The 20,426-nt window shown below is 60.8% G+C and overlaps 1 protein-coding gene across 1 annotated transcript in view; it reads left to right on the plus strand.

The window, feature by feature from the left end:
* The first annotated feature begins 349 nt into the window (after positions 1-349).
* The window catches only part of ADAMTS7 (ADAM metallopeptidase with thrombospondin type 1 motif 7), a 43,347-nt gene continuing 23,270 nt past the window's right edge, over positions 350-20,426 (plus strand). The window contains exons 1-8 of the mRNA XM_035024335.1: positions 350-467; positions 7,629-7,984; positions 9,576-9,741; positions 10,694-10,890; positions 15,417-15,500; positions 15,797-15,921; positions 16,735-16,884; positions 18,038-18,181. Coding sequence (XP_034880226.1) covers positions 350-467; positions 7,629-7,984; positions 9,576-9,741; positions 10,694-10,890; positions 15,417-15,500; positions 15,797-15,921; positions 16,735-16,884; positions 18,038-18,181 — 1,340 coding nt within the window. The remainder of the gene's footprint in view (positions 468-7,628; positions 7,985-9,575; positions 9,742-10,693; positions 10,891-15,416; positions 15,501-15,796; positions 15,922-16,734; positions 16,885-18,037; positions 18,182-20,426) is intronic.

The following is a 20,426-nucleotide window of genomic DNA, read 5'->3' on the forward strand; positions in this document are numbered from 1 at the left end:
GGGCCCGCGGGGCTGCGGGGCGGGGCCGGCCGGGAGGGGCGGGGCCGCGGGAGGGGCGGGGCGGCGCGGCTTGGCCGTGCGGCCCCCTCCCGCCCCCCCTCACTCCTCTCCTCTCTCTCTCTCTCTTTCTTTCTTCCTCGCCGTCGGGCTCTCGGTCCCTGGAGCCTCCTGCGCCGCCGAGGGGGCGGGCCCTGCAGCCTTTGTTGCCGCAGGCCGGGTCCCGACGCCGGAGCTGCGCGCAGGCCGGGCATGTCCTGAGCCGGACCCGGACCGGACAGCGAGCGGACGGGACGGACGAGAGCCCGCGCGCGGGGTTCTCCCCCCGACCCCGGCGCCGCCCGCCCTGGCCATGCCCGGCCGCCCGAGCGCCCGCAGCGCCCGCAGCGCCCGCAGCCCCGCGCCGCGGCTGCGCCCCCTGATCCTGCTGCTCTGCGCCCTGGCGCCCGGCGACCCCGGACCCGCACCAGGTGGGTGGCCGCCCCTCCCCGCCGGCCGGCCCCGCGCGCCCCCCGCGCCCCCCGCGGGCTTGGGACCGGGTAGGGCCGGGGGGCGAAGCCGCGCCCCCGGCGGCCCCCTGCCTGTGCCTGGAGGCAGCCCCTCCGCCCTCGGGCGTACGGCGCGGGGCCCCCCGCTTCTGGTCCGCGCGCCCAGGGCTCGGTGTCGAGCCTCGTCGGCGCCTGGTCCGCACAGCAGCCCGCCGGGGCGCAGCGCGCGGGGCGCGGGGTCACAGCTCCGGGCTGCGGCGGGCGGTCGGCGGCGCGGGGGCACGACTCGCGCGCCCCTAGCACTTCCTGCCTCCCCTCCCCCGAGTGTGCAGAAGCCCGAGCGCAGCGGAGGGGAGCTTCTCTCCCGATCCTGGGCTCGGCTCTCCCTGCCCCGCCCGGCCGGCCTCCGACGAGCCTCTGGCCCGCGGCCAGGTCCTTCCTTGGCCGCGGAGCTCCAGGCGCGTCCGAGGCAGCCGGCCTGGGAGTCTAGGAGCTGAGGGTCTAGGAGACCCCAGGCCCCGCGGCCAGGGATCCCCTAGTCTGATGGGAGCCGGTCGGATCGCCGGGAGAGCCATGCGGGCGAAGCGGTCAGGAAGGCTTTGTAGGGGAGGGGAGGCCAGAGCCAGGAGGGACGGGGGATGGATGAGCTCCGGGTGGGCTGGAGGGGGTGGGGGCGTCCCTGTGGCAGGGCGTGGGCCGCGTTAGGCCTGCGTGCTGGGGATGGGGGACTCCTGCCTCCCCAGTGCAGGGACTGACTAGAAAAGCATCCGCGGCCGTAGCGTGGGAGGCATTTAAACCAGATCTTAGAGGTTTGGGGGAGCCATTGAGGGGAGTAGCTCATGGATGCGGGGTTTTAGGGAGGTTCCCTCTAGCAGCAGTGTGGACAGGATGGAGAGGAGCAAATATTTAATGCGTTCTTGTTTCTCATCATCTCTGCAACAGCCTTGCAAGGCAGGTGATAGAAAGTTCTTTCAGGATCCAGGGGACAGGCTCGGACAGCGTACCCTGCCAGGTTGGGCCCCTTAGTTACGGCGTGAATCCTGTTTTCCCACTGCCCAGAGCAGGGTCTATGAGGACTGACCAGGTGATGGAGATGAGGCAGCAGGAAGCGGTTGCTCCGGGGAACTGTCCCTGAGCCGGAACTTGGGTCCAGGCCCCCTGGCAGTGGTGGGAGGAATGGGGGGTCAGGACCTTCTCCACTTCCACTGCAGGCCAGACCCGTGTAGGAGCTTGGCCAACCCCCTGCCCCTCCAGGGCTGTAGTTAAGTGGGGAGAATGGTATTTTCCCCCGCAGGCTGCTTGTGAGGATCCAGATGCTGAATGTCAGTTGCTTAGCACAGGGTAGAGTGACCCACAGAGACCCAGTGAGACTAGGGAGACCTTGGGGAGTCCTGTGGCTTGGACCTGCCATTTGGCAGTGGAAACAGGGCAGGTACCCTCTCCCATCTAATCTGCCTGCACCCCCGGGGGGAATGTCTGTTCTGGTATCCCCACAGGTACACAGTGTGGGACTCCCCACCTGCCCCCACTCAGGATGCCTGAGCCCCAGCTGCTGAGCTGTCTGTCATTTTCTGTGGGGCTGCCCCGGGAGTCCTCGACCAGGGGCTCTACCCACTCAACACTACCTTCTTTGAGACCAAAAGGGCATATCCTGGACTCACTTTTAGGAAAGTGTATTATGAGTTTTTCTCCTGTGACTAATCAAGGGACTTGTTGGGGTTGATGGGACTGGGGCCCAGTAATGCCCCACCCTAATTGCTGAATGGCATGTGTGAGCCCTGTGTGCATGCCGGGCACACACAGGCTGACCAGAGGAGGGCAGCACCTGTCTCTCGCACACTCGCACACTGGTTATTTTTTCCTCTTTGGCATGAGCGTGGGGTCAGGTCGTTTGAAGGGCTGGACTGTAACTCTGGTTTCTGATAGGGAGGGGAGCGTAAACACGTTGGCATTTCTCTGGTAGAAGCGGCAAAGTGACAGTTCTGTCACCTAGGGATGAAATTCCAAGTATTTAACACCCGGTGTGGCCAGGCTCAGTCTGTTGGAACAGGGCTCCTGACCTGGGAGTCTTGCTGCCTGGCGCTCGAAGCTGCACTCTCGTTCTGCCCTGCGGCACCCACAGAGCCTGGAGCCCACAGTTCCGGGGGTGAGAGTCTGCCAGGGGTCAGCTCTAGGAGACAGTGGAGGGGCGTCTGCCTCGTAACTCACTCGGCCCCCTTTATGAGATATTTTATTTATCTTTTTTTTTTTTTAAGATTTTATTTATTCACTTGAGAGAGTGAGAGAGAGAAAGAGCACAAGAGGGGGGAGCGGGAGACGGAGAAGCAGACCCCCCGCCGAGCAGGGAGCCCGATGCGGGACTCGATCCCGGGACTCCAGGATCATGACCCGAGCCGAAGGCAGTCGCTTAACCAACTGAGCCACCCAGGCGCCCCTTTATTTATCTTTTAAAAGATCTTATTTATGGGGCGCCTGGGTGGCTCAGATGGTTAAGCGTCTGCCTTCGGCTCCGGTCATGATCCCAGGGTCCTGGGATCAAGCCCCACATCCGGCTCCCTGCTTGGCAGGGAGCCTGCTTCTCCCTCTCCCTCTACTGTTCCCCCTGCTTGTACTCTCTCGCTCTATCAAATAAATAAATAAAATCTTTAAAAAAAAAGATCTTATTTATTTATTTGAGAGAGAGTGCACGTGAGAGAGAGCACGAGCAGTGGAGAGGGGCAGAGGGAGAGGGAGAGGGAGAAGCCGACTCCCCGCTGAGCAGGGAGCCCAACACAGGGCTCGATCCCAGGACCCCGAGATCATGACCTGAGCCCAAGGGAGACGCTTAACTGACTGAGCCACCCAGGCGCCCCGATTCCCTTTATAAAATATTTTAATGGCAAAACAATATAAGTTACAAAAAAGATTAGTGCAGAGCAAAACAAGAACATAAAAGTTATTGCAGAGTGATAACTTCCTATAAGTCTTTCTTTTTCTTTTTTTTTTTTTTTTACTAAAAAGCGCTTTTTTAAGCCATTAGGCAAAGAGATAAAACAGGCTTTTAAGAAATCGTGGAGTATACTTTAGAACCTCTCTTGCTAATTTTCTCTTTTAACTTAGCTCCCGATTGCTGAGTGCTGTTTCCTGTTAGCACCTACATGGGAGCTCATTCAACTCACACAGCCGAAGGGAGCAGGTGTGGTGATGATCGTACCCATTTTACAGATGGAGAAACAGACTCTGAGTGGTTCAGTAACTTACCCATGGGCTAACAGCTGCGGGTGGCAGAGCTCAGATTCATATCGGGCTGTCTGGAGAGTACACGCATCCTCGTGCCTTTTATCTGCCTTTCGGTCACATTTCTGAACCGAATAGGCTGCTTCTTTATAACCCACTTTGAATTTCTGTCTTATGATGTCTGCCCAAGGTCTACAGCGGGGATGCTCAGCAGGACCGTACATCCCGAGGGACGTGGATCCCTCCCTAGGGACACTTGTTTGGAGTTCTTGGGGCCCCTTCTCCCCCGTGATTCAGATTCCCCCATCACATTTGTACCCCGCCTCCGCCCGATGCACCGAGCACACTGCTCTTGCCCAGGAGCGGGCCGTACAGCTCTGGTTCCTCAGGACCCCGGGCGCTTCGGGCCGGTTGGCACCGCACACCCTTACCCTCAACTGGCTCTAGCAGCCTTGCGGGGGGATTGCCCGTGCCCGGGGCACCGCTGGGAATAATGCTTAAAAACAGAGCCTTGGGATGCAGCTGCGGTCTCGTTCCCGCCTCTTTGTCCTGTGCTGCTCCTTCCGATCACGGCCCTGGGTTCTCCGTGCGGGCGGGGAGACCGAGGCTCAGCACCATGATGAAGGGACTGCCCGGGCCGCACAGCTATGGAATGGCCGAGCTGGGACCCGAACCCTTCTGTGTTCTAAGCCCATGTTCCTGACAGTGCCTTATTTTGTCAGTCCACGGTCTCATTTTACAAGACGCGTGCGTGGGCAAGCTCACCGCCTTCTGTTGCCGGCACGTGCATTATCTCCCGGGCCCATCATGCGGTGTCCGCTCCGGGACATTCCAGGGTCAGAGGACCTCACGCCACCCTGTCTGATGAGGATTTTCTTCACCTCTGACCATCCAGGCAGTGTCCCCTCCCCTCTCCAGGGCCGCTCAGCACTGAGCCAGGTGTGAGGGTCAGGAGGGCCCTACTCCCCTTTCTCGATGTTGAGGGGAAGGACGGTGTCTCATACATTTTCCCGGACTTTGACGCACCTAACGCTCCCTCACAATTAGTAGCCATGGGTGACCCAGCAAATGCCACGCACCAGGAAAGTGTTGCATGTGAACAAACCTGGTGGGTGGCCCATCTCTTGTTCCCCCATTTCTGTTAGAAGTTCGGTGCTTTATTTTTTTTAAAGATTTTATTTATTGGAGAGAGAGAGTGAGAGAGAGCATGAGAGGGGAGAGGGTCAGAGGGAGAAGCAGACTCCCCACCGAGCGGGGAGCCCGACGTGGGACTCAATCCTGGAACTCCAGGATCATGACCTGAGCCGAAGGCAGTCGCTTAACCAACTGAGCCACCCAGACGCCCAGAAGTTCGGTGCTTTAGTCATTGAAAGACAGCGTAACAAGAGGCCAAAGGGCAGCCTGCATTTAAGGACAGTTGGGAACACAATAGGGGGGAATAGGGACGGGCGGGGGGTACGGACCCTCTCCAAGGGGGCTCCCTGCTCCATGCCAGGCACTTCTGCGAGGTGGGAATTGAGGACTGACATGGATGGATGATAAGACTTTTCAAGGAAAGTTGGGAATTGACATTTTTGGACAAGATCATGTCATTTTTAAACATAGGCAACCGATTAAATATTTTTTTCAATATTTGTGCAAGCCAAAATGAACAAACAAGATCAATGAACTGACAAAACCAAGTCTGCAGGCAGTGCCATAACCCCGAATGCCCTCACGAGGACGTCAGAGCGAGGAGTCTCCTCAAACCAGCCAGCCCGCTGGCTTCCAAAGGTCAGCCTCGGAAACGGTCACGTCAGAGTCACGAGGCTTAGGAGCATACAGATTCTGGGGCCCCAGAGCCCCGGGGCTATGGAATCCATCTGTGGCCCAGGTCCTGAGCCCCTGCAGCCTTTCAGAGCTCTCCAGGTACCGCTGACCTCCGACCAAGTTCACTCCCCATGGAGGATTTCCGGACTTCCCTGATGACCACAGTCCCCTGGGGTTCTTGGTAAAAAACGCAGCTTCCCAGTCCCATTTCCTGGAGACGTTGATTCAGCGGGTCTGGGATGGGGCCTGGGAATTTGGTTTAATTTGGTTTTAACAAATTCTTACCCGAGAAGTCTGGAAAGTCCTTGCACTCATGTCCTCCGGAGACTCGGAGAGGGAAGCTTTGCCTGGAACCTCACGGAGTGAACCCGCCCATCTGCCTCTCGACTGACCGTGCTCTTGGACAGCACCCTGCGGGCTGCCCAGTGGGCAGCTGTGGACACTGGGGCATGTCCTCGGGGGTGGGGTGCACACCACTGGTGTGTACAGGGCTCTCTGCACGTGGTTTGGCAGGAGACGGGCGAGTTGGTTTCTACAGCCTGGCCAGGATGGAGCTTCGGGCTGGTCTTGGCTGCCCTCTCGGCCCCAGCAGGCAGCCACAGATAGGACCCTGGCGGGACACTTGCAGGGCGTCCAGGCATTCCTATGGCCCGAGGGGTCCTTGTCCTGGGCAGCCGGGATTCCAGAGAGCTGGGCATACACCCAGTTGGTCAGGGCAGGACCTCAGGCTGAGAGAAACATCAGACAGGCCAGTTTCCTAACTGCTCCTCAGAGCCTGGGGACGGCAGAGAGGGAACAGGACACGAGCATCAGCCCCAGGATCCCTGGCCCCCTCAGCGGCGCTGCTCTGATGTGTCTATGTGTCCACACAAGATTTCTTTTGAAGACCAGGTCTGGTAGCTACAGAAGTTTGAAAAACTTGACGTAGGGCAAGTCCTTTATGGCTGCGATGGGGAAACCGGCCCAGCAAGGGACGGACTGCTGAGGATGTAGAACAATGTTCCTAAAGAGACTGAAGCCACGTGGGAGACTTGGAGCCCAGTCTCAGCTCTGTTCCTCTCGCTGTGTGGCTCTGGGCCAGTTGTGCACATCTCTGAACCTCCCTTTGCTTTCTTCAGAAGCTGCCTGCAGACTGTCCACAGGTGTCATCGTCTGGAATCCCCAGCCCCAGGGACATGGGCAAATTTAGAGGATCCACGAACTCCGATGGGAAGACACCGCATCTTTAAGCTTTTTACCTCTAAGTTAGCATTTCCTTCAATTATGCATATTAGTACCAAACTACAGTAGCATTCGCAGCACCTGACTTTGTTACCGAGCCAGAAAACCAACATATTTTTCTGTCTCAGATAAGATTGATGCTCATCACTACTGCAAAATTACTGTAGTTGTTAGATTTGCCCTTCGATCTTGCTTCATGCATTCGTAAAGGAGCGCTTGAGTCTATATCGCACTTCCAGAATTATTTGGATGACTGTATTTCAATATAATCCGTTTCCTTGGCACTCGCTTGCATTTTATCCTATGCATCCGAAAACGTTATTCTGAGAAGGGGTCCATGGCAAAAAAGTTAAGAGTCTGGTGTTACTGGGAACTCCATGAGGACGGCGACAGGGATTCGGCCAACTGCAAATAAAGCAGGGAAGAGGGACAGGGAGCTGCCGTTTGAAAATAAAGTGGTCGGGGGAGGCTTCAGTGAGCCCTCTGAGCAGGGCGGGAAGGAGGCGAAGGTTTCGTTCCGCGGCTGCGCGGCCCGGGGAAGCGACGGGGGTTCCACCGGGAGGCGGGAGCAGGTGTGAGGCCAGTGGGCCGAGCGGCAGGAACTCGAGCAGGTGTAGCAGAGACGAGATTAAGAAGTTACTTTCCCGGGGCCTCCTTGGCCATGGCCAGAGCCCTGCCACGGCAGGGGTGGGGGCCGGGGGCGGGGGGCTCGATCCATCAGCTTGGGACGACTCCCTCAGGCCGCTGAGCGGCAAGCGGCCTAGGGGCAGGCGCGGGGTGGGGGCGGTGGGAGGTTATGGGGTAGCCCGGGCGGAGGAGCGCGCTGGGGGAGGCACCTGGGCCCCGGACTCCTCCGCGGCCCCTTCACGCGCCGGTCGCCCGGCGTTCTCCCCGCAGGGCGCGGCGTGGACGGCAGCGCGGCGCTGGACATCGTGCACCCGGTGCGCGTGGACGCGGGGGGCTCCTTCCTGTCCTACGAGCTGTGGCCGCGCGCGCTGCGCAAGCGGGACGTGTCCGCGCGCCGCGCCGCGCCCGCCTTCTACGAGCTGCAGTACCGCGGGCGCGAGCTGCGCTTCAACCTGACGGCCAACGCGCACCTGCTGGCGCCCGGCTTCGTGAGCGAGACCCGGCGGCGCGGCGGCCTGGGGCGCACGCACATCCGCGCCCGCGCGCCCGCCTGCCACCTGCTCGGCGAGGTGCAGGACCCCGAGCTGGAGGGCGGCCTGGCGGCCATCAGCGCCTGCGACGGGCTGGTGAGTGCGCCCCCCCCCGACGGACTCGCCGGGGGCGTTGTTCGCGCCTGCATGGTGGGGGTGCTGCCCCCAGGATGGCGGTCCTCAGGCTTGAACTCGAGCCGGAAGCACCCGCAGGCCTCGTTAACAACAGCGTGCTAGGGAGGGCCGGGGTGGGTCTCTCGAGCCCGCATTTCTGACCCTTTCCCGGTGTGGAAGCTGCAGGTGCAGAGAGCCGACTTTGAGAATCACTGTGTAGACCGGGGAACTCCTAACAGTGCGGTCCTTCCCTGGGAGCCTCGGTTCTGACTGTCGCCCACGGATCCCTCTAGGCTGTTCTTCTCGGGATCAGACAGCCTCCCCGTTACCTTTGCTCCCGGGAGATGAGGCCCCCGCCGCCCTGCTCCCGGTGGAGGTGATGCTGGCTAGGGCTTGCAGCCTCAGTTGCCTCCCTCCGTTTGGGTGCTGGGTTGGAGCGGCTCCCGCTCCGGGCGGCACAGGGACCCCTTCTGCTCCCGGCTAGGTGACCGGCTCTGCCCTCCCCACTCTGGGAGGTGCGGGTGGGGTGTGGCAAGAGTGGGGGGACGTGTGTGCATTTTCAGCCGTCCACCGTTCCTAGGAGGGCCCTCAGCTCAGAGTGCTCAGGAAGTCCATGGGCTGTAGCAGAACAGGGCCTAATGACAGACGGCCCGCATCACAGCTGCAGGTCATCTAGACCTCGGAGAGCCTGGGCCTGTCCTCCTCCATCCCGTTAATCTTGTTGAATCTCTGCAGCAGCTGAGCATATGGGTGCCAATCCCGTTTACAGATGATGAGACAGGCTCGGAGGGGCACTTTGCCTGGGGCCACCCAGGTCCGCACTCGAACCCAGTCTCCGGTGGTGCACTTTCTGGTGTTCGGGGTTCTTGGCCCTGCACAGCCCAAGGGCAGACGTGGGGCCAAGGCGGGAGCTGCAGGGGAGATAAAACCCGTCTTCCTGTTGGAGGCCTGGGCTTCCTCTGGGGGTGCTGGGCTGCCCAAAGACACTTCCCAAGCCCCCCGCCCCCCGGCCTCTCTGAATGCTGGTGGGTGTGCCTGAGACACCCCTGCCTGCCTCCCTGCTCTGGCAGGCCCTGGGACCAGGGCATAGGATGTCCTGGTGACAGTGGGCATCCCTGTGGCTTGGGTGTGGGCAGAGCGGCCCTGGGAGTGATTCATCACTTCGGCGAGATTGGGATGCAGGCCAGTTTGTAAGAGGACATGATGGCTGGCATGCCAAGAAGAGGGAGAATGGTCTGGATGCCCGGCTGCCTGACTCAAGACGGCCATCCGGGACTGCGCAGAAGATGCCATCTTAGATTTAGCGTGGCCCCATTTCCTGCACCTGACGGGGTGGGGGGGCAGCGTCCTCCTGAGACGGGTGGCCTCTGAGCTCAGCCTTGGGCTGTGTGAAATGGCAGGGAAGGCAGGCAGAGGGTACAGAGTCAGAGGCCCGGAGGGAGGAAAGCGCATGCATTCGGGGTCAGTCGGGTGCTGGGAGCAGTGTGGGCTCAGCTGGGCAGGGTGGGCCTCGGGGACGGGGGTGCAGAGCGCCCAGTGCTGGCCCTCTCCTGTGACCCTGGCTCTTTCTCAGAAAGGTGTGTTCCAGCTCTCCAACGAGGACTACTTCATCGAGCCCCTAGACGGTGTCCCGGCCCGGCCCGGCCACGCCCAGCCCCACGTGGTCTACAAGCGCCAAGCACCTGAGAGGGAGGCAGCGCTGGGTGACTCTGGGGCTCCGGGCACCTGTGGGGTACAAGGTATGCGCCTCTGCAGCCAGCTCTGGGGGAGGGGCCGGGCCGGAGGCATCGAGCTCCTTTCCAGAAGCCTCTCCTGTCCACACCCCCACGCTCAGCTCCCCTCGAACCAAAGGGATGCAGACAGACAGACAGACCCATCACCATAGCCTGCCGCTACCTTCCAAATGGGCCACGGCCTGAGGCCTCTGCCTGCCGGGCCTGCCCCAGCCGAGGCCCTGGGCTGACCCTCTCACGCCCACCTCACCTGCCTCCCCTCCCGCTCACGCCTGCTGCACCCGTCAGCCATTCTTCCCCGAGTGGCCAGGCCCGTCAGGGCAGCCCACAATAGCTGACCTCTGGGCCTAGCCCACAATAGCTCTCCTCTTACTGGGGAGCTGGCACCTCCTCGCCCGGCGGCCACATCGCTGGCCAGTCCAGGTAAGGAGCAGCCCAGCACGGGCTGCCCGGCTCTGGGGACGGCTCGGCCAGCACGCCAGCCTCGGCGGCTGCCACAGCCCAGAGCCTCCACTCAGCAGAGCAGGCATCCAGACTCACACTTGGGGCCTCAGTCTTCCCGGCTTCCTAGATGCCTGGGGCAGGGGAGCAGGTCTCCAGTGGGGACGGCCTCCCAGGAGGGGGGTGGGGCCCTGGGGTCCCCCTGTGCTGGGACCCACCAACCCCCGTGGGCAGGGAGCAACACGGGGAGGTGGGGGCCTGCAGCTCCTTGCTGTGTTCGCATCTACCCTTCCGTGGAGGCCCGAGGGCACCTTCTGAGCTCTCTGGCTGATTCCTATTTACCGCCGGGGATGCTCAGGGTCGGGGGGGACGTGGCCGGGCCAGGGTCGCACAGGCTGGGGCAGAGCCACGTGGGAGCCCAGGCCTCCTGCTCTGGTCCCGGCGCTGTCCCGGGACCCCAGAGCCCTGGAGCCGCGCCCCGCCGGCCGCTGACCCCCCCCCCCTCCGGGGCCCACAGCGTCCGCGGAGCTGGAGGTGTGGCGGGAGCGCTGGGAGCAACGGCATCTGCGGCGGCGGCCGCGCCCGCGGCGACTCCAGCAGCGCTCGGTCAGCCGAGAGAAGTGGGTGGAGACCCTGGTGGTCGCCGACGCCAAAATGGTGGAGCACCACGGGCAGCCGCAGGTCGAGAGCTACGTGCTGACCATCATGAACATGGTGAGGCCGCGCGGGGTGGCGGTGGGGGAGGTGGGCCGTGCTGGCGCGGACGGTGAGCGGGCTGGACCCCAGGCCTGGGCGGGAGGAATGACGTCCAGGCTCCGGAGTCCGGGCAGGGTGGGCGGGGCGCGGGGAGTCACCAGGAGAGAGCCGGGGCAGTGGCAGGGCCTTCGTGGGCTCTGCCGGCCCTCGCGGGGAGCTGCCGGGCAGAGCAGGGGGAGCGGCGGTGGGCGGGCAGGCGGGGGTGCAGCCACGGTCCCACGGCCACCTGGGGGAGCCGTAGTCGGGTTGTGCACTCACGCGGTCCAAGCAAACCTTCCTCCTTTGTGCCGGGACTTGTGGGCCCCGGGGACACGGGTCAGAGCGGCCCCTGCCTGCGACACCAGCGTTCGGGGGAGTTTGAAGGGTCTGTCCGGTTTTGCAGTCCACCAGCTGCGGACCTCAGGCGACACGTGACCCGACGGGGCCTCAGTTTGCTCTTCCGTGAACCGGACATGATGATGGTAGTGGGGCCAGTCCCACTGACCTGGGCCCCACGTGCCGGTTGAGAGAAGTGGGCATGAGGGGGTGAGTGCCTCGCTCGGGTCAAGCGAGCGAGGCAGGGCAGAGCCGGTGGGAGCCCAGGCGTCCTGTCTCCCTGGTGCCCTGTGGCCGGCTGGGGCTGGTGATTCCGGGACTGCCTGCCGTGCTCGCCGCTCCCTCCCTGCGGCCGCCCCGTGACAGGAAAGATCTGGGCCCGGCCATAGCGGGCGGCCCAGCGCGCAGGCTCATGGCCCCGCATGGCCCCGCATGGCCCCGCATGGCCCCGCTGTCCTGGGTGAGGGAGGCTGTGTGCTCTGCGTGCTGGGGCCAGAGTCGGCTGCTTCCCCCGCGCCCGCCTCCCGCACCCCTGAGACATCCAGTCTGGCCGCCCACTTCTAGCAGAGAGGCAGGGGCTCCGGCACAGGAGGGGCCTCCGTCCGTGGCCCCCACGCTCCCACGCCCCCACTGCCCCAGCCTCACCAGCAAGCTCAGCTCTGGGCCGGTTGCTGCCTGATGTGGCCATCCCTAGGCTCCCTACTCCTTATGGGTAGGAGCCACCACCCCTGCCTGGCCCAGGAGACCTCAGAGCCCCGCCAAGCCTCCGTGTGGCCCCGCCTGCCCAGCAAGGGGACCCCCTACAGGCCAGGTTTTGGGGAGACTGTTGGACAGCAGGGCCTGGTCCCCCCCGGCGGGGGGCAGGACGAGCAAGTCCAGGTTCTGAGGCCACAGGGTCATCCTCCCGTCTCAGGGCTCAGCCTGACAGAGGCCCAGGAGCTTGGCCGGAGCCCCTGGCCATTCATTTCCCCTCACCTTTCCTAGGTGTTCCTTGTAGGCCAGGTGCTGAGCCCTCCGGGCTCCCCCAGGGCGTCCGCCAGGGGATGGGTCAGCCATTTGACCTGGGGCCTGGACCCTTCCTGGCTCCCTGTCAAGGCGCACAGGACCCATGCCTTCACTCTGTGAGCCCCATCCTGGAGGAGGGGTCTGGGCTCTCCTCACCTGTCTGGACCATATCAGGCTTTCCTGAGCTGTTAAGTCCAGCACTGGTCAGGACAGAATGGGGCCCCTAGGAGCCTCACAGTGCCAGACACCTGGGGAGGCGGCAGGGGGTGGCAGGGACATGGGGGGGCATGCGGACAGCCTCTGAGAAGGGCTGCAGCCTCGTGAGCACCTGCTTGTCCAGGGTCCCACAGTGACTGCCTTGTCTCAGCCTCACCCCCATTTTATAGGGGAGGCAACAAAGGTTCAGAGAGGCCTAGGGACTTGTTCATAGTCACACAGCTGGTTAGTGGCCGGGCTGGAGTTCAGATCTGTCTGCCTCCAAAGCCCCACTCTGTCCTCTGTGCCCAGAGATGGGCAGCCAGGAGGCTGTGGTGGCCAGAGTTGTTTAGAAGGGTGGGGGAACAGAGTGGTGGAGATGGGGAGAGCTCACCCCCTTTGTTCCTCTGCAGCAGATGCTTGTTCATTGAACGCTGATGTAAGACAGGATCCCATGCATGGGAAACTGCCTCATTGTAACACTTCTCAAAGAATATTCCAGGGAGGACTTATTCCAAGGGATGCTAATAAGTATTCTGTGAAAAAAGATGCCCCTGTTGAAGAAGTTTGGCAACAGGGGTTAACGAAACGGAACACAGACTTGTTTACTGCAGGACTTCTCAGAGCCTTCAGAGCTAAAATGCACTGCGAATCCCTAAAACTACACAGATGGCATTTTCCAAAATTAAGGAGTAAGAGCAGGGGCTGCCCTCCAGCCCCACAGCCTCCCGCAGGGCAGCCTCACTCCGCGGGCCTCCGGCAGGCCCCGCTTTGTTGGTGTCCTCTTTGTGACAGACCCAGATCTGAGTCTGGGAGCTCAGCTGGGTCTGCACTGGGCGTCACAAGACAAGTTCCCCGCCTGCCCCGTTTTGCGCCCCTGATTCCGTTCACGCTGTCTGAGGTCACCAGCCCTTTATGAGCAGGTGTGTCATCCTGTCGGCTCACGGGAAGCTTGTGGTCACCTGTAACCCCCAGACCTTCCACGGTACTGTGCACCGGGGCGTGCTGTCCAGGCCTGCAGCAGAGGAGGGCTGGGCTCCCTGGGGATCGTTTGTCCAGTTGAAACACCCACGCTGACCTCAGGCCATTGGCAGACACTGTTGAGTGGGTCAGCCAGTTACGACGCTGCCTCCCTCCAAAACCTCCAGTGTCTGCTTCGCCTTCATGCTTCTTGGGGGCAGAGGTGTTCCACATGCTAAGGGGCATGCATGGAGCTGCCCCCAGCCCTAACTCTGGATATGGGGGGCCAGTTGTCGGGACAGGTCTTAGCAGAAACTCGGGGGCTTCTCACCCTCCAGAGCCACTTTGCTGGGACCTACTGCCAAATCCACCTGTCTGTCATCTAGGAAAGACTTGTTCTTTTAATCTGACTTTTTCATTTTCCGCTACTTTAAAAATGAGATAATGTATTGAAAATACTTAGCGAGTGCCCAAGATTCATTCATTCAGCAGGTATTTCTTGAGTGCCCGTCGTGTGTCAGGTATGGATGGGTTGCTGGGCTGTTGGAGGGAGCCCACACGGACACGGCCTGCGTGGAGCTTGGGTCTGGCCGAGGAGAGTGCCGGTAGTCAAACCATCATCCTGAAGAATACGCAGATCAGCAGAGGGGCTGCTGGGAAGGACAAGTTCATGGTGCTTTGGGGTCGTCGTCTGGAAGGAAGGCTCCCCGGAAGACGTGCTGGAGGGTTGAGTGCTGCAGAGAGGGGAGGATGTAACTGGGCAAAGATGAGAGGAAGGGTATTCCAGGCTGAGGGCACGGCATCTGCAAAGGCCCTGCGGTAGGGACGCTCAGGGGATTCTGAGAGCCAGCCAGAGTGGTCGGAACCAGGGAGTGGGGACAAGAGAGGCGGTCAGCATGTGGGTCAGGGCTGGGACTTGGTCCCCTACCTGTGGATGGGAAGACCCGCTTACTGCTTTAAGCAAGGGCACAGTGTGATTGGGCGGCAGGTGGCCGTGAGGCTGTAGGTGGGCAGGGTACGTGGGGACACCGCAGAGTGACCTCCACTGCCGGCCACACAGGAGGTGCTCGTCTCTCGGCCAGGGCGGTGGCCTTGGAGGTGGATGCGGGGAAGCGGGAGGGGACAGAATGGGTTGCCGTGGGGGAGGAGGCGGCGCACAGGGGCCCCCGGGGCTCCGGCCCGTGCGCGGAGGTGGACGGGGCCCACGGGAGCACTGCTGTCTCCCCCGTTCCTGACCTTGGGTCTCAAAGTGCAGTTCGTCCCTGTTATCAGGGCCTACAGTGCCCTTTTGAAGTCTGTGTTTTGTCCATTCCAGTTGAATATTTTTCTTGATGGAATCACTGGAAGCCAGCTCATAACTAGGCAGGACAGGCTTCTGCTATCTCTGCCTGCCGGGAACTTGACGCCTGCCCCGGTCGTGGGCTGGCCTCTTTCTTGTTCTGAGGGAGCTCTCAGGGAGAGGCTAGCTTTCCCCTCCCCTTTCCCTGCACCTCGGTGCACCTGCAGTCTTTGGGGTGGCCTTCTGTCCCAGGACTGAGTGGGGAGCTCCTGTGTAGCCATGGGGCCTCAGAGACACGTGCACACCTGCCCCATGGGCTAGCAGGGCAGTGGGGAGACTCCTGCCCCCACCCCCTCTGTAGGCCCTGCCCAGGTCTCCTGCCTCGTGGGAGGGCTCTCTCCTGGGGTGCTGGTCTTGGCGTCCCTGGGGCAGGAGGAGGCTGCAGGGCTGTCTCAGCTCAAGACAGTAGGCAAACTAGGGCGCTGGGACGGGCCGAGAAGCCAGTATTTGAGCTGTGAGCCAGGGAAGCCGATCCCAAGCTGGTGCTCAGGAGCGGCCTGGGCCTGGGAAGGTGTTAGGTGCAGACTACGTTGTTGCCGGTTGGGGACGCGTGGATGCACTGAGTGTGCAGCCTGCATGTGAATGTGCGTGTGCACGCCTCTGGGCGGGTCAGAGGTGGCTGTCTCCACCCTCCCTCCAGGGTGACAGCCCAACCCCATCTCTCGGACAGGTGGCCGGCCTGTTTCACCACCCCAGCATCGGGAACCCCATCCACATCACCATCGTGCGCCTGGTCCTGCTGGAGGATGAGGAGGTGAGAGGTCACGTGGCCTCACGCTGGCCCCTGCCCTGAGCTGCCCCGTGTGGAAGGGCACCGCGAGCCTGCTTCCCCGGGCAGTGCCCCCTTCGCCCCTGGCCGGCCCTCTCTCCGCTCCCCCCGGGATGTACCTGCGGGAGAGGTGGTCAGACTGGAGCTGGACCAGGGCCCACAGGCTGGCTGTTCTCCCGCTGCCCTCCCAGGCCTCTGTGTCCTGTATCCGTATGGGGGAGGATGGGGCCTGACCCTTCGGGGCTCGGGGGAGGCGTCAGCGGCTACTCTGTCTGCCCCAGGAAGACCTGAAGATCACACACCATGCAGACAACACTCTGAGGAGCTTCTGCAAGTGGCAGAAGAGCATCAACATGAAGGGGGACGCCCACCCGCTGCACCACGACACCGCCATCCTGCTCACCAGGTGCCGCTGGCGGTGGGGGGTGCAAGGCTGGGCTCGGGGGGCTGCTCTGGGGCCTCAGGGTGGGGGCTGGGGACGGGATTCCGTCAGCGCTTGGGGAGCGCTTTCTATACTGAAATGATCACGGGTTCTAGAACGGTCAGAGACAGCAGGGACACCATACACTCGTGTCATTTCCCCCGGTGCCCGCGCCCGCGCCCGTTCCCCCCCCCCCCAGTGTTCGTGCCCGCGCCTGCTTCCCCCCGGTGCTCGCGCCCGCGCCCGCTTTCCCTGGTGCCTCATAGAGCGCGAGCCCACGACCTGGACACGGACCCTGGTCCAGTCCAGACCCGCTCACACTTGCCCCGCTTTACCCCAGCTGGTATTTGTGTGTGCGTGTGCTTTACGCACTTTTATCACACGTGTGAGTTCCCACGTCCACCCCGCGGTCTGGACGCGGGGCAGGTCGTTAGAAGGAGCCCCCGTGCCCACGTTGGACAGCCCGAGGCCGCCGCTCGGCCGCCGGCCCCCTCCCCGACCTCGGACAAGCGCAGGTCTATGGGAGGCGGTCAGTGGCCCTTCTCCCTCTGCCGGGCCCCGGCAGCGCCTCTCGGCACCCTCCCTGGGACAGGAACCAAAATGCTGCTCGGGGCTCCCCCTCCACCTGAACAGGTTTCCCGTGTGCGTGAGGGCCTCCCCCCCCCCCCCCCCCGTGGCCGTGGTGCCAGTGGGCTGTCTGGGTGGGAGGGGACGGCCTCCTCCTCGCTCGCTCTGGGCTCAGCTGGGCCTGGCACCGGGCCAGTTCAGCCTGAGGCCCGCTTCTTTCTGCACGTGCAGGAAGGACCTGTGTGCGGCCATGAACCGGCCCTGCGAGACGCTGGGCCTGTCCCACGTGGCGGGCATGTGCCAGCCGCACCGCAGCTGTAACATCAACGAGGACACGGGCCTGCCCCTGGCCTTCACCGTGGCCCATGAGCTTGGACACAGGTACTCCTGCTGCTACTGCTCCACCCGCCCAGCTTCCCCTCTCCGCTGGGGGCACCGGGTCCCAGCGAAGGGAGTTCGCCCTGGCCTGGCCACACGCTGTCCCTGCACTGTCCCCACGGCCAGGCTGCTCTCCTGTCCAGTGGGGAGAGGCCCACCCGGGTACCCCTGGGGCTGGCCGGGGAGAGTCTTGTGTGAAATGGGGTTGACATGGCCAGAGGGTCAGCACGGGTCTTGAGCGGTCCCTCCACAGTGCTCTCTGTGCTTGCATTTTGACTCTTGGTCCCGCCACACCTGTATTCCCGATTGCTCTGTGACCCCAGGCAAGTGCCCTGCCCTCTCTGGACCTTTGTGTGCTCCCTTTTGGTCGAGGGGGTTGGATTCAGTGATGCTCGCGGCTCCCTCCAGCTGGCCCGCCTGCATGAGGCTCCAGGCTGTTGGGCTGGCCGATGGGGCAGCACCTCAGCCCTCCAGGCTCTGATGAGGGTGGCCCACAGCTGGGTCTGCCCCTCAGAGGTTTGGGGGGTCATGGTTTACGTGCTCTGGGCTCCTTGAGTGACAGCCACGCATGCAGGGTCTCGAAGCTGCCCATGGTGGTAGAGCGAGCAAGCTGCCCCGAATCTCCCGTTCCCTGGCTGTGTCCCCTCGGCCAGTTCCTGAGCCTCTCTGAGCCCCCCTGGGCAGTTCTGAGGACTGAGCAAGATAGGGTTTCTGCAAGGCCATAGCACGGCACTTGGCACATTGTAAGTGCCAAGCAAATAGAATTTTTCTTGTCTCCTTCCCGAGGATGGCATCTTGAGAACTTTTCTGTGATAGGGCGGCTCAGACGCCCTTCACTCCGGTGCACAGCCTTGGGCCGAGGACCCACGTCAGACCGTGCTGGGTGCCAGGGAGGGAGCAGGGGCTGCTGGCCGCGCCGTGCCCCCCGGCCGGTCCCTGCAGGTGCCCACGAGGCTCAGGCAGGTGCCCTGGGAGGAGGACTCAGGGAGCACAGCAGTCCCACCCACATGTTAGGGAGGTGGAGGCTCCTGGAGGGGTTGACCTGCCTGAGGCCACACAGTGGTTTGGTGGATTCGTGCTGTGCAGGCCGGCGGGAAGGGGTGCGCTGGCGGCATCCCGCGGCTCACCCGCCCCTGCGGCCTGTGTTCTCACACAGCTTTGGCATTCAGCATGACGGAAGCGGCAATGACTGCGAGCCCATTGGGAAACGGCCTTTCATCATGTCTCCACAGCTCCTGTACGACACCGCCCCCCTCACCTGGTCCCGCTGCAGCCGCGAGTACATCACCAGGTTCCTGGAGTAAGCCCTACCCTGGGTGGGAGGGGGGCTGCTGGAGTGGCATTCTGGTGCCAGATGGAGGGAAGCACGGAGGGCAGCAGGTGGAGCTGGGGCCAGCAGGTGGATCTGGGGGCCAGCAGGTGGATCTGGGGGCCAGCAGGTGAAGCTGGGGGCCAGCAGGTAGAGGGAAGCACGGAAGGTAGCAGATGGAGCTGGGAGCAGGTCCCCCTGGGCTGGAGGAGAGGCCATCTGAGCTGTGTCTCTGAGAGCCAGTAAGTGCTGACACGCAGAAGGGAGAGGAGTGGTGTTCCCATAGAGTAGCGGGGGCTGAGACACAAGGGAGCTGAGGGCTGTCGGGAAGGCGGGCACTGAGTGAGGCCTCAGGGATTATGGGTCCAGGATGGGGATGCAAACCTTGGGTTTGGGATGGGAAGGACACCAGACAGGGCACAGGACTGGCCACATGGCCAGTAGAGTCCAGGGAAAACATGCCATTGAAGGTACCAAAACTTAAGTTTTTCCTTTCTTTCACATCCTCTTAATTTGTTACAGTGTTTTTTATTTGCTATCTAATGTTTTACGCAAAGAAAAATTTAAATTATTAGCACACGTTTTACCGTTGGCCTTTATCTTGTTCAGCGCCCCTATAAATGCAGCTGTAAGAGCACTGAACTCCTATGTGAGTCACCGAAATGCCACAATGCGTATTTCATAGCTGTTTACCAGAACAGTGGAAACCTGCACAAGACTAACGCTGGGATTTATTTCCCTTCTTAACATGTGTGCATTCTGTCCACACTCCCCACCTTCGGCTTGCTAGCCAGTAAGCAAAGTCTGAAGGGAGAAGGGTCTGGGGGCCGCCGCACATCCCCTCCTGTCTCCTTGTCCCAGTGTAGACTGGGGGCTTTCTAGGCCTGTCCTAACACTGGCCTGTGGGGTCATCCTGCTACCGATTTTAGAGGTGGTGCCTCTTTGTTTTGGTGGAGCACATTCTCAAGTAGCTTTCTGAGAAAAGGTGCGTGGAGGGGAAGGGTTTGCTTGTTCGAAAGCGTCTTTATTCTACCCTCACACCTGATTGGTAGTTGGATTTAATAATCAACTTCGAGCTGGAAGTCACTCTCCCTCAGCGTTTCAAAGGCTTTTCCCCATTGTCCTCTAGCTCCTAACATTGCCGCCGAGAAGTCCCATTCCAGTCTCATTCCCAGGCCTCTGTCTCTGGCCTCCTAAAACATCTGGAAGCTTTTCTTTCTCTTTTTCTCTCTCTTTTGGTGATTGGAAATTTTGCAATCATGTGCCTTGATCTGTTTTTATTTTGGAGGGTAGTTGGTGGACGCTTTTCTTTTTTTGTTTTACTTTAATTCCAGTATAGTTGACGTGCAGTGTAATATTAATTTCAGGTGTACAGTTCAGTGATTCGACACTTCCATACACCACCTGGCGCTCATCACCTGTCTCCCCCATCCCCCCCACCTCCACTCTGGGAACCAGTAGGGTCACCCGTGTCTGGTTTGCCTCTCTCTCTTTCTCCCCCCCTTTGTTCATCTGTTTTGTTTCTTAAATTCCACATATGAGTGAAGTCATACGGTATTTGTCTTTCTCTGACTGACTTATTTCGCTGAGCATAATATCCTCTAATCCCATCCATGTCATTGCAAATGGCAAGATTTCATTCTTTTTGATGTCTGAGTAATATTCGATTGTATATACACCACATCTTTATCCATTCATCTATCGATGGGCACTTGGGCTGCTTCCATATCTTGGCCACTGTAGATAATGCAATATACATAGGGGTGCATGTACCCCTTCATATTAGTATTTTTGTATGCTTTGGCTAAATACCTAGTAGTGCATTTGCTGGATCATAGGGTAGCTCTATATTTAACTTTTTAAGGAACCTCCATACTGTTTTCCAGAGTGGCTGCACCAGTTTGCATTCCCATCAATAGTGCAATAGGGTTCCCCTTTCTCCACATCCTTGCCAACATCTGTTGTTTCCTGACTTGTTCATTTTAGCCATCATGACAGGTGTGAGATGATCTCTCATTGTAGTTGTGAATTGCATTTCCCTAATGATGAGTGATGTTGAGCATCTTTTCATGTGTCTGTTGGCCATCTTGAAGTCTTCTTTGGAGAAATGTTTGTTCCTGTCTTCTGCCCATTTTTAGCTGGATTATTTGTTTTGGGTGTTGGGTTGTATCAGTTCTTTATGTATCTTGGATACTAACCCTTAATTGGATGTGTTGTTTGTAAATATCTTCTCCCA

Source organism: Mirounga leonina, unplaced genomic scaffold (genome assembly GCF_011800145.1).
Source record: "Mirounga leonina isolate KUSES-001 unplaced genomic scaffold, KU_Mleo_1.0 Mir_178, whole genome shotgun sequence".
NCBI classification, from domain to species: Eukaryota; Metazoa; Chordata; class Mammalia; order Carnivora; family Phocidae; genus Mirounga; species Mirounga leonina.